The 11,425-nt window shown below is 61.3% G+C and overlaps 1 protein-coding gene across 1 annotated transcript in view; it reads right to left on the reverse strand.

Annotated features, from left to right (window-relative positions):
• Window positions 1-10,430, reverse strand: part of KIFC3 (kinesin family member C3) — a 17,069-nt gene extending 6,639 nt beyond the window's left edge. The window contains exons 1-6 of the mRNA XM_026087453.1: window positions 10,352-10,430; window positions 8,452-8,597; window positions 6,084-6,192; window positions 3,631-3,827; window positions 408-473; window positions 1-145 (exon numbers count right to left, since the gene is read on the reverse strand). The exon at window positions 1-145 is cut by the window's left edge and continues 6 nt beyond it. Coding sequence (XP_025943238.1) covers window positions 1-145; window positions 408-473; window positions 3,631-3,827; window positions 6,084-6,192; window positions 8,452-8,597; window positions 10,352-10,430 — 742 coding nt within the window. The remainder of the gene's footprint in view (window positions 146-407; window positions 474-3,630; window positions 3,828-6,083; window positions 6,193-8,451; window positions 8,598-10,351) is intronic.
• Between the last annotated feature and the right edge of the window lie 995 nt (window positions 10,431-11,425).

The following is an 11,425-nucleotide window of genomic DNA, read 5'->3' on the forward strand; positions in this document are numbered from 1 at the left end:
CGCAGGCCAGGCACGGCGCCTGCTGCTGCTGCTGCTGCTGCTGCCGCAGCGCCCGCAGCTCGCCCTCGCAGGCCTTCATCTCCTGCCGCAGGCGCTCGTTCTCCGCCGCCAGCAGGTCGCGGTGCTTCTCCAAGTCCGTGCCGCCCTGCGAGCGCGCGGGACGGAGGGGGGGAATAAAAGAAAAATCACGCCGCGGCCCCTTCCCTAGGGATGCCGGCTGCACAGGAAAGAAATTCCCGCGGAAAGCAACAGGCCTCCGTTCCCCTCCCTCGGCCGGGTTAAACGGCGGCAGGACCAACGGGAACGGGTCGGGTCCGGCGCCGGTGCTGCAAAGCCACCCCGTCCCGCTAAAACCCCCCTGCTCCCGCCTCGAACGGCCCAGACCGCGACAGCCTCAAAGCGCTCACCAGCTCCGAGCGGAGCCTGCTGATTTCCTCGGCTTGATCCAGGAGATTCGCCTTCAAATTCGCCACCTGGCAACACAGGCAGGGTCAGCTGGCGGGCTCCGGGCGGCCCGAGGGGGCGAGGAGACGCACGCCACGGAGAAGACCCCATGGGAAAACGTGAACCGGTCCCGTTTCGTTACGGCGGAGCAGCAGAGCATCGTTCCCGGCGGCGATTTATTCCCTCCCCGCAGCACCCAACCGCACCGCGGGCAATTCCTCGCCCTAGCTCCCGTTGCTGCCGCTCGCCCTCTCTCTGCCCGGCTGGTTCCCTCCCGGAGCGGTTTCTCCTCCAAAAGCGCTGGATCGCACCTTCGCTACACCTTCGTTTTCTGCCATGCTGTGAAAGCCTGATTCACACGAGCCGATTAAAAGGAGCGTTAATGAAAGGCTGGCTTCTCCCTTACACCGCAGGGATAATTTGTCCACCTTGAGTACTAGCAGAAACCATTATTAAAGAAGTAACATCTGCTCCGGAGGAAAAAAAACAAACAAACAAAAAAAGACCTAGCCGAGCCCTATCCACAATTGCGTTTGAAGAGCCCAAAGCGCCTCATCCTGCCCTTGCAACAGAGCTTTACTTCGCCTTCTCTTCTGTTGCTGCTTTTTTTCTTTCTAGGAAAGTCGCCTCGGAAGAAAAAGGGTGAGCAGAAGCTCTTCGAGAAGTCAAAGCGTCGCGGGAGGATGCTCCCGCCACGCCACCGCTCCGCACGGGATGCCTGCCCGCCGCCCGCCCAGGCCTGCTCAAAACCAGGCGGATTCTAGCGATCCCGTATATTTATTTTTTTTCCGGCATGGCCTGCCTTGGGTTTGCATCTCTGCTCCTTCCCTCCCTGCTGCAGAAGGCAGAGAGGCTGCGGAGAAAAAGCTGACTGCAGTTATTCAAATTAACTGCTGCAGCTCCTGCTACAGCCGCAGCGCGGGAACCGCCGGGTTTCCCGTCGCAGGGGCTGCCCGCGGGCTCGACGCCTCGCCGGGGGCCTCGTCCCCAGCTCCTTCGGCCCGAAACCCCCTGCCCGCACCGAGCGCGTCCTCCCCGCTGCCCCCGAATCCCCGCTCCGGCCACGGGAATCGGGGGCCTCCCCGAGCCCGGCGCACGCGCGGGAAGAGACAGTCGGCGCGGACCCCACGAGAAGCCGCGACGCTCCTAAATCCTCCCCCCCGCTCCGAAACCGGGAGCAGGCTATTGCCCCGTCTGCGTAGCCGGCCTTTTGGAAACAAGCAGGCCTCCGCGGAGCATAATTTAGGAACTGCTGATTTATAACAAATGCAAACGCGCTCACATCGTGCTGTAATTAATTACGAGAGCTTATTAAGCTTCTCCTTCCCGGAGCTGCGAGAGCGGCGGGCGGAGGGCGCGCGGCGCCGGCGAACGCGGCCCGGGCGCGGGTTTTCCAAGGCACGTTTCGCGCTCTCAAGGCTACGAGCCCGGCTCGAAAACAAAGCCGTTCCCTCGGCGAGCGTTGCGGAAGCGCCGTCTGGAACGCTGCTCCCGCGCTCGAGCCGGGAGAGCGAAAGCAAGCAGCACGCTGCCACCGGCTAACCTGTCCTCCCGGCTTGCTTTGGAAAAAAAAAACAGTTTCCAAACCCAGCAAGCTGGAATATATAAAAATATCAGCGTGCACATAGCTCATATTGCGGCGCCTCATGCCTTGCTGGCTGCAGGTCAGCTTGGAGTTTAAAATAGCGTTTGGAGGGGGGGGAGCGGCAAAAAGACCGGCGTTAGGAGTTTTTATAGGGAAGCCGAGGATCTCATGAGCCAACGTGCACCTCGGAGCCCGCCTTGCACGCTTCCAGCCGCTGTCACGTCCCGCCAGCGCGCCGTACGCGCTTTAAAAGCGAAGCCCGTAGACAACCACTCGTTTAACACCCCAAAAAAAAAGGAAAGAAAAAAGGGAGCTGCGAAGGCATTTGCCAGCAGTACGCCCAACATCCGCAGCAAATCACACCGGAGAGGGACGGCTCATCTCCGCTCCCCGGTGCCAGGGCGAGGAGGAGCCGCCCCGGCCCTACCTGCGCCTCGTCGGGCACCTCCGGCCGCATCCCGCTCCCCGGAGGCGACGGGGACTCTCCGGCGGCTCCATGGGGTGCGAAGCGCGGCCCCGCCAGCCGCCAGCCCTTGCGGCGCCGCCTCGGGTTTCGTCGCCGGTCCCCGCGCTGGGCAGTCGCCAGCCTCCCAGCGAGCTGCCGCGCCGGCGACTGGCTCCGGCAGCCGGCCGGATCCTGCCTGCGCTCCCGGTTGTGTCATGCAGACTACACCGACCAAATCCAGGACAATTACAGCCACCTTTTTGACACCCGCGGAACAAGCAAAACCTGACTGTAATAGCTCCGACAGCATCCGCATGCAAAGCCTTTTATTAGCAGCCTGCATTTCAATCTCCCTGCAAGGAAAATGTCCTCGCACCGAGCGATACGTCTCTATTGCTACAGTAAACGTTTAGGGGTTTAGCTCGGGGAGGCTGAAAAAGGGGTTTTTGTCCTCAAAAGCAAGGCGATGTTTTTGTACCGGCTCGAACATCTGCTATTCTCCACTTGGCGCAATCCGCTCCCTTCGCCGCTTTCTCCTTCTTCAGCGCCCGACGCTCTTCTTTAACATTCACTTTTTACTTTCTGACTTTCGAAAGGTCGCTAAAATTAATTTGGTCGGTCGGTTTTACAGGCTTATCCTGGTAGGGCTTCCTTGCGCCAGGGGAGGACTGATAATCGCACCAGAGCTCCGCTTCCGGCTCTCCCGAGCCTGCGATGCCCAGTCCTTACAGGCCATGTCCCATCAAAGGGCCCGCGAGTATTTGCCCGCGTCGCCGGAGCGTCACGACAACGTCAATTAGGCGATTACAGCCATCGCAAGGAAGGTACGACGCTGCTGGGGCCGAGCGTTGGGTCAGCTGAAGCCAGACGGGCAGCCACGAGAGGAGCTCCGTGTATTCTAGCTCCCGGATCCCTGCTCTCATTACTAAACATCCGAGCTGATTACAGCAGGCCAGCAGAGCAGATGCTCCGTGCTGTTTGTCCAGGTCCTAAACGCCTTTCAGATGCATCCCTTGCTAACAGCGTTGCCTCAGGCGTTGCGTGCAAGCACATTCAAAATGCAGCACTCAAGCTGAGCCACAATTTACGCTTGGAAACCTTGACTGTGCCTCTCTTTTTTTTCCCCAGCCCCATCCTTCCCGTGCCTGTGCAATACCTGGCCTTGCAGCTGGACGGACACAGCGATTTCTTCGTTTTCCCGGGCGGAGAGTTTCTCCTGCAGAGCCAGCAGCTCCTGCTGCAGCCGCAGCTTCTCCTCCTGCAGGTGAGCCATCGATTCGACCATCTTCTGGATCACCGGGAACTGCCGCGTTGCCGGCAGGCTGGCGCGTTTCCCACTGTAAAGCCTCCCGCCTGCAACGGGAAGAGCGTTCAAAGCAAAGGCAGAGCAGGTCGGGGAAGCCTGTCTCCGTGGGGAGGGGGGGCATCAGCCTCCCAGCACCAAGGTGGGGGGTTGGGCTGAATGAAGAGTCCCCACACAGGCTGCAGTGGTGACGGGGATCGCAGGAAACAAGACTGGCAGGAATACTGCCCGTCCAGGGATGATCTACCACCCTTGCAGAAGGATTGCCCATCCGGGGACCATCTACTGCTCTTGCAGAAGGATTGCCTGTCCAGGGACTGTCTACCACCCTTGCAAAAGTATTGCATGTTGGGGGACTATCTACCACCCTTGCAGAAGGATTGTACCACCCTTGCAGAAGGATTGCACGTTGGGGGGACTATCTACCACCCCTGCAGAAGTACTGCGTGTCAGGGGACTATTGACCACCCGTACATGCAGTGCTACAGATGTGTTTAAGCATGTGTAGAATCAAAGTTGAGGTATCCAAGGGGCCAGTGGAGGAAATCCTGATTCATCAGCATGTTAAAGAACGGTCCGTACACATAATGTCAAGCTCGCTTCTAGACCGAAAAGGCTATGGAGACAAATGACAGGCGGGGAGCCACATCCCAAGCACCGTGACGCAGACCGCGGCCGCTGGAGCAGACCAAGGTGCAACGCCCGAGAAGCCACAGTGGCAATACGCCACGGTTTTGGGGCTGCTAAGGGAAAGAAGGGCTCAGCTCAGCCCGGGAGCTTTGCCTCTTGGCCAGGTCCACGCTGCAAAGCCCGCGGGAGGGCTGGCTCAGAGCCTCGCACGGCTGGTGTTTGAACCTGTGTTTCGGATGGGAGGTATCTCCATGACAGGCCTTCTTTGCAGTTGCATCTAACTTGCCCAAATGCGATGGCTCGGGAGGGACTATCGGGGACCAGCCCTTATCCCGTATCAGTCCTCCACCCTCAAAACAGCTCAATGCACGCTAGCAACACATCCCGTTCCCTTCCCCGGACGGGCTCTAGAGGCAACAACTACCTGGCTAACATTTGCAGCTTCAGCAGATGCCGCAGCACATCTGCAGATGCCAGCAGAGATGCTGGGCATCTAATGCCATAGAGCAAAGTATCTGCTGGGGTTTTTTTTTTTTGCGCATTTTCAAAGTGTAGGAAGCAACATCACACCAAGATATCTAAGAACACGGCTAGGAAGCCAAGCTCTCAGCAGATGGGGTTGGCCGAGCGGAGGTTGGCCGCGCAGCCCCGGTCGGGCCGCTGCGCGTTATATGTTATGACACAGCCCAATTACATGACGAGATGCTGTTTTCTACGGCGCTGCCACCTCACTCCGATAACAACTGCCTTCGCTGCATCACTCTGATTCATCCCCACAGCTCAATATCCTTTCTTCTGAATGAGCAGGTGCTTGTGGAAAGATGGTATGTGATCATGTTATTAAAGACTGCATCATAACACACAAACATAATGGAAGCCAAATTAAAATTATATAGGTACCCCGAACAGCAATCTCGCCTAATCTTTGTGCGCTTGGCTTTATCACCTGCCTAATATCATTTTAAACATAGTTTTCTGCGTGCATGATAGTCATTGGGGCTCACAGAAGCCTACCTGGACATACATCAGAGCCTACAAAATTAATCCTTAAATTACTCGGTAGTTCCCAAGAAAAAGGAGCCAGTCCTGACTCATTTCCAACGTGGGGCTGAGGCTCCAGGGTGGTGGGAAGAGCAACTGGGCGCCTGCAGATCCCGCCGCCAGGAGCCCAGCCGGCCCGCGGCCCCTTCCCCTGCCCTGAATCCGATCCACGGCCAGCGGGAGCGGCGCCGTCCCGAGGTCTGAGCGGCCAGAGGTGACGCTGGGAATCACGTGGCTATTTGCCATAGCCGAGGCGAACCCGCTTTATATAAAAACGTTTGCAACGCCAGGAGCTGCCTGGGCTGCGGGACTTCGTTGGGCACAAGCCACAAACAGCTGGGCCTTCTGGGTTAAAACGTGCCCGTGCGAAGCAGGCTTGGTCGCCCTGCGTTTAAAGGAGCGAAGGAGCCAGCGGAGAGGGCAAAAACATCAGACAAGTGCCGGGATCTAGGCAGAGCTCTGCTCTCGCTCCCGGGTGCAAGCACGGGACCACGCGGCAATATTTTCGTGCATCAGCTTTTCTGAGCGCCCCGGTTTCTCCCGGGTGCCAAAGGGCCAGGGGCCGCCCCGCGACGGGAAACGCGCTGCAAAACGACCGTGCAAACCCCTTCCCGGCCTCCCCCCGCCGCCGTTACCTGCTTTCTCAACGCTCATGGTGGGGGCTGCCGGCGTGTCCCGCGGCGGGGTCCGGCGGCGGGCTTCTTCCCGCGGCGGCCGCCCCTCGCGCGCCGCCTCCTGCAAGGCCTGCGGCCGGGACAAGGGACACTGCGTGGTGCTGCCGCCGCCAGTGTGACCCCCAGCCCCGGCACCGAAACTGCGCTTGGGTATCGCCGCCGGTTCGCCTAAGACCCGCCGGGCTCCCCGCCGCTGCTGGCGCCCGGCCCCGCGCTCCGTACGGGCTGCCGGCGTCCCGTTTTCGGAAGGAGCGAAGCGGGGGGGAGGTGGCAGAGGACGGAAGAAGCGAGACTTTTAATATAAGGAAAGGAAAAAAAATGCAAAGCGCTCGGTCACGGTGCCGGGCGGTGACCTCGGGCTCACGCGCCGGGTGATTTTGGGATCGCCGTCAGGAGGGTCGGACCGAGACTGGTGAGAAAGGGGAAGGAAAAAGAGCGTAGCCAGAATTAAAGCAGACGGAGCACATCGGAGTCAAGAAGGAAGCATTAAATCATCGAGCTCCTCTGCCTCAGATCGAGCCCAGGACAGAATTACTCCTCCCTCTACGTTTCAGGGTGTTCGTCCCACTTTGCTTCAAATGACCCAGGCGTCGGGTCTCCGCGACTCTCCGAGGACCATTGCACCTTGCTCTAGGAGATTTTAGCGTCAGGAAGCTTCAATGATGTTTGGCTTTAAAAAAATCTTACAGATCCTCTCTTTGCCGGTTGCTTAGACCCTGCAAAATATTGCTGGACGGTCCCGTATCTCCACCCTCCGGAGTATTTTCGTCAAGATAAACTCATTTTCCCTCACCTTGATCACTTTGCTTTTGTCTGCGTCCTCTCTATCCATCCCGCCCTAAAGAAAGCCCTCGGATTGCACACAGGGGTGAGGGCGAAGTCCTCGTGCCGCCTGGCACTTTGGACTTCTTTGGCACGTTGTGCCAGCCTCCGTGGGACAGCCAAACGCTGTCCCCCCCACCCAGTGCTCTGCACCGGCAGGTCATACGGCGAGCTGATTTCCAGCTCGCTCTCCAGGGATCATTTAATGCCACAAAGCACCAGTCAGAGGCACCCGATCCGATGGAGCATCATCTCCGACTCAGAGAAGCCGAGAAGGAGGGAGAGGAATACAGGGAAGGTCAAAACCACCTGCATCTATTCTGTAATTCTATGCTCACCGGCTTGCGGGGAAAAAAAAAATCTATTTTTTCTACGGCAGAAAAGCGCTGGCGGCACGCTTTCCAAACGGCTCATTAGCCAAGGCTGCGTAATTCCTCCCTACCCCGGTCAAAAGTTCCTTTTCTTATTTATATCTCATCTAGGAGCACGTGGCACCGTTCCGTCAGCGAGCAATGTCAAAGCAACAGGTCTCGCGCTGGCAGAGGGAGAGCGAGCGGCGAATACTCGTTACAGGCCAAATGTTTCCGAATGCAATTTGGAAGGAGGAGGCAGCACAAGCCCCAGAGAGCAGCCAAGACTGGAGAAGTTGCATTTCTAAGGTGGCTTTCATTTGAAATTCCAGAAGGCTTTTGCTGCCGGGAATTCATTAAGGCTTATTCAAGGCGAGTGGGAGATAACGAGGTGTTTTCCTTCCTTTCAAAGGAGCAGAACCGAAACGGTTTGCCCCAAGCCCCAGATGAACTGGTGGCAGCAACGTAAACAGCAGCCGGGTGTCCTGACGCTGGCCCCTGCCGCAACCTGCCCCCATCGGCAGCCCCGCGTTCGAGGCAGCGCCGCTTTCCGATCTCCTCCCTGCTCCCAATTCCTCCGACAACGCGGGTCAAGCAGAGCCATAGCAAAACGGCCCCGTGGTCCGATCCCCCGCAATTTGGACGCCCTTAAAACTCGCTGGGGAGCCAGCGCGTGGTTTCCTCCGTCGCATCCCCCTCCACCGAGACACGCGAGGGTCGGAGCGGAGCGCAGCGGGAATCGCGCTGTTAGAGAGGAAAAGCTCCAAAAAAAAACCCCCCACAGCGCTGAAACCTAGGTGATTAGCTGAACCCTCGAGAGAGGGGAGAGCCGCTCACGGGGAGGGCGGCCGGCAGCTCCCCGAAAAGACACCGGAGCGGCGAGACGCCCCGGAGGAGCCGAGCTCCGGAGGGCTCGTCCCCGTGCTGCCTCCGGTCCCGCAGCCCCGCACTGGGAGCGGAGATCTTCTAAACCGCCTTTTAAACGGCTCAGCAAGGATGCGGGGCGTCCTTCCCTGCACCCCGAGCGTATCCCGACTCCCCGAGCTCCGTCCTCGGGGCGGCGACGCTTGCAACCAGCCCCCCGCCGGGTATCGGTGGAGAGAGCGGCGCGGTTTTGGTCCCCCAGCTCTACCTCCGCTGCATCGAGCGTTTCTTACCTGGAGGGTCAGGCAGAGACCGCGCGGACTCGCAGCCTCCGGCCAGCTCACGCGGAGGATTTTAGGCTGGCCCAGAGCAGGCGACGCGGGAAGCGGGGCGGAGGCGTCCTCCTCGCTCGCGGCGGCGAGGGAATCCTGCCCGCAGCCTGCGACAGAGCGAAAAGCGCCGCTGCACAAACCGGCCGCGGACGAGCGCCCGGGCGGGACGCGGCCGTCGAACCAGCCGCGCTCGGCAAACCCATCGCCGAGCCCGGCGCGGCTCTCGCCCGGCTGCACGAGTCTGTGCGCCCCGAATACGGCCTCGGCCATGGATATCCCCCCTCCGGTGCCGCCACGGAGAGGAGCGCGGCGGGAAACCCAGCCGGGCTGCAGCTGCTGAGCCAAGGCGGCTGAGCCCTGCCAACTCATTGCACATGCCCCCGGCGATGTGCGCGTCTTTGAGAAAACGAGCGCCAGAAAAGGATTCAGCGTTATTAAAAACGCTGGCAATGTCAATCGGAGGAATGAAGCCTTCGGGGTAAGGCCGGTTGGCAACGGCCAGGCAGGGGAACTCAAATCGCGGCAACCCCGTCCCCTCGCGCGACTCCGCTTCCCACCATCCCATCGCCGAAAAGCTGCCCGACCTGGCTCGCCCGGCCCCGCATCAAAGCCTCATCAAGCAGCCGGTTTCCGTCGGAGGTTCCCGCTGCCGGTGGCCCGGACCCGCCAGGGTGCCAAAACCGGACTGCTTCCCGCGCACCGTCGAGCAAAACCCCCCGACGGCCCCGCGCGCGGCAGCGGGGGGCGGCACGAGCGGCGCTCGGCCCCCTTCACCTCGCCGAGCGAGCCGGCCCATCGCTCCGCGCCTCCCCTTCCCGGCCCGTCATTAGCCGTAACGACGTTTCGCAGGCGCTGGGAAAACGCAGCGTCGGAGCGGCGCGCCGGCAGCCTGGCGCGCGAGCCGAGCGCGGGCCGTTTCGGCACCTCCCTCTCCCCCCGCGGAGGCCCCGGGCGGAGGGAAACCGCAGCGGACACCTCCTCCGGCCTCGTCCCCGGCCGCCTATGGAGAAAGGAATGCGCCCGGGCCGGCGGGCAGCGAGGAAGCAGCGAAGAAACCCTGTTTTCGGCCTCTTTGATGCCGACCAGTCGTACCGCCTTGCGAAGGCACGTCCGCGCTCGCTGCTAGCCGGAGCGGCCTCCCAGCGCCGGGGAGGAAGCAGCCCGCAGATAAGCTGCTGCCGGCGCTCAGGAATGCAAACGTCAAAGCCAGCAGCCAAAGAGCCCAAACGGCCCGGGCGTTTGCAACCTGACCTTTTTTCCAAAATCCAGCTTTGCACAGTCGTTCCCGCCCTGCTGCCGCCGCCGGTGACCCTGGCGCCGGGAAGCGCCGGGCAGAGACGGAGGCAGCAACGGCTGCCGCCTCCCAAGCAGGCAGCGGCAGGTTTCGACAGGCAGCTTGCCGCTCGCCTGTGAAACGCGGCGGCGGCGGCGAATGCAAGCGCTCAGCCGGACTCACCTACGCGGCCCGCGCGCCGCGGCGCGATAGCAAACCCTCCCGAGGAGCCGGGGCGAAGGAGGAGCAAGGGCCGCCGCGTGGGCCGCCTGCCATGCGCATCGCTCCGCTTTCTTCCTTGCACGTTAAATTTTAACCTTTCTGCCCAGGTTGCTCCCCCAAAACGGGGGCTAGCTAGTGCTTTGCTGCAGCCGGCCCGGGAGCGAGACAGAGGCACCCCTGGGTGCTCGGCCCCCGGTTACCTATGTGCCGGCTCCCGAATGCGTTTCTCGGCACCTCAGCTCCAACAACTGGAAAGAAATGCGAAAAATGCGGGCTTGCTGGTTCTCCTTGGCCCAGTGCGGGAAAGGGCGGGTGCAAGGGAGGCTGAGCCCGCGGGGAGGGGACGAGCCGCCCCGCCGCACTCACCCTCCGCGCGGAGGTCCCTTCTCCGCCACGCGGCGCTCGCGGAGGGTCCCGGCTCCCAGGTCTCGCGGGATGCGATCATGGCACAGGGGTCCCAGGCGGGGCGGCAGCTCGGCGCCTACGGACGAAGGCAAAGAAAGACGTTGCCGGCTGCCTTGGAGTCGAGCTGGAGATATTTAAAAGCCCAGGAGGCGGTATTGTGGTGAACCACGCCAGCAGTAACATCCCCGGCTCACTTCCTAATCCCACATAAAGTTGCATCTCTCCAGCTTTCAGGACCAGGAAAAAAAACCAGAAAATACTAAGCTTGCTAAACGCACCCAGAGGATGTTATATAAACTTTGCCTGCAATTAATTGCCTCGTTTCTGTATCCTTTCCAGACTCCTCCAAAGGCTGAATGTGATTTATTTTTTTGCAAACTTCAGGGCTGCGCACTCCCCGGGGCGACACCGAGCGCAGGCCAGGCAGCCGCCAACGGCCTCGTCCCGGCTCGCTACGCGCCCAAGTTTTTAGCCCCGACTGCTGTGTTGGGCCCCGCCACGGCGAGGGTGACACTGTGCCCACCCTGGTTTCTCCGCCAGCGCCTCTCCGCTCCGTTCCCGGTGACTTGCCAGTGCAAATGCCCGCTTGGAGTGGAGACCCACGGCAGCTTTGCGGGTGTCCCCCAGCGAGGAGGCTGCGGGTGGGCACCGGGGGCACGGGCAGTCCCGGGGCAGCCGCTGCCCGCCGCAGCGGTCATTTGTTGCTGGCTGGACCCGGCTGCTGCGCTGCCGCCCGGTGCCCGCCGTCTGCCCGGGCGGAGCGCGGCCCCGGTCCCGGTCCCGATCCTGGTCTCGGTCCCGATTCCAGCCCCGGCACTGGTCCCGGTTCCAGTCCCGATCCCGATCCTGGTCCTAGCCCTAGCCCTAGCCCCGGTCCCGATCCCGGTCCCAATCCAGATCCCAGTACCGGTCCCGATCCCGATCCCAGTCCCGGCTCCGTTCTCGATCCCGGTCCCAGCCCCAGCCCCGGTCTCGATCCCAGCTCCCGCCGCCGCTCCCCGCCCCGGGGGCTCCGTGCCCGGCCGAGCACCGCCC

The sequence above is a fragment of the Apteryx rowi genome, unplaced genomic scaffold (genome assembly GCF_003343035.1).
Source record: "Apteryx rowi isolate R43461 unplaced genomic scaffold, aptRow1 scaffold_718, whole genome shotgun sequence".
NCBI classification, from domain to species: Eukaryota; Metazoa; Chordata; class Aves; order Apterygiformes; family Apterygidae; genus Apteryx; species Apteryx rowi.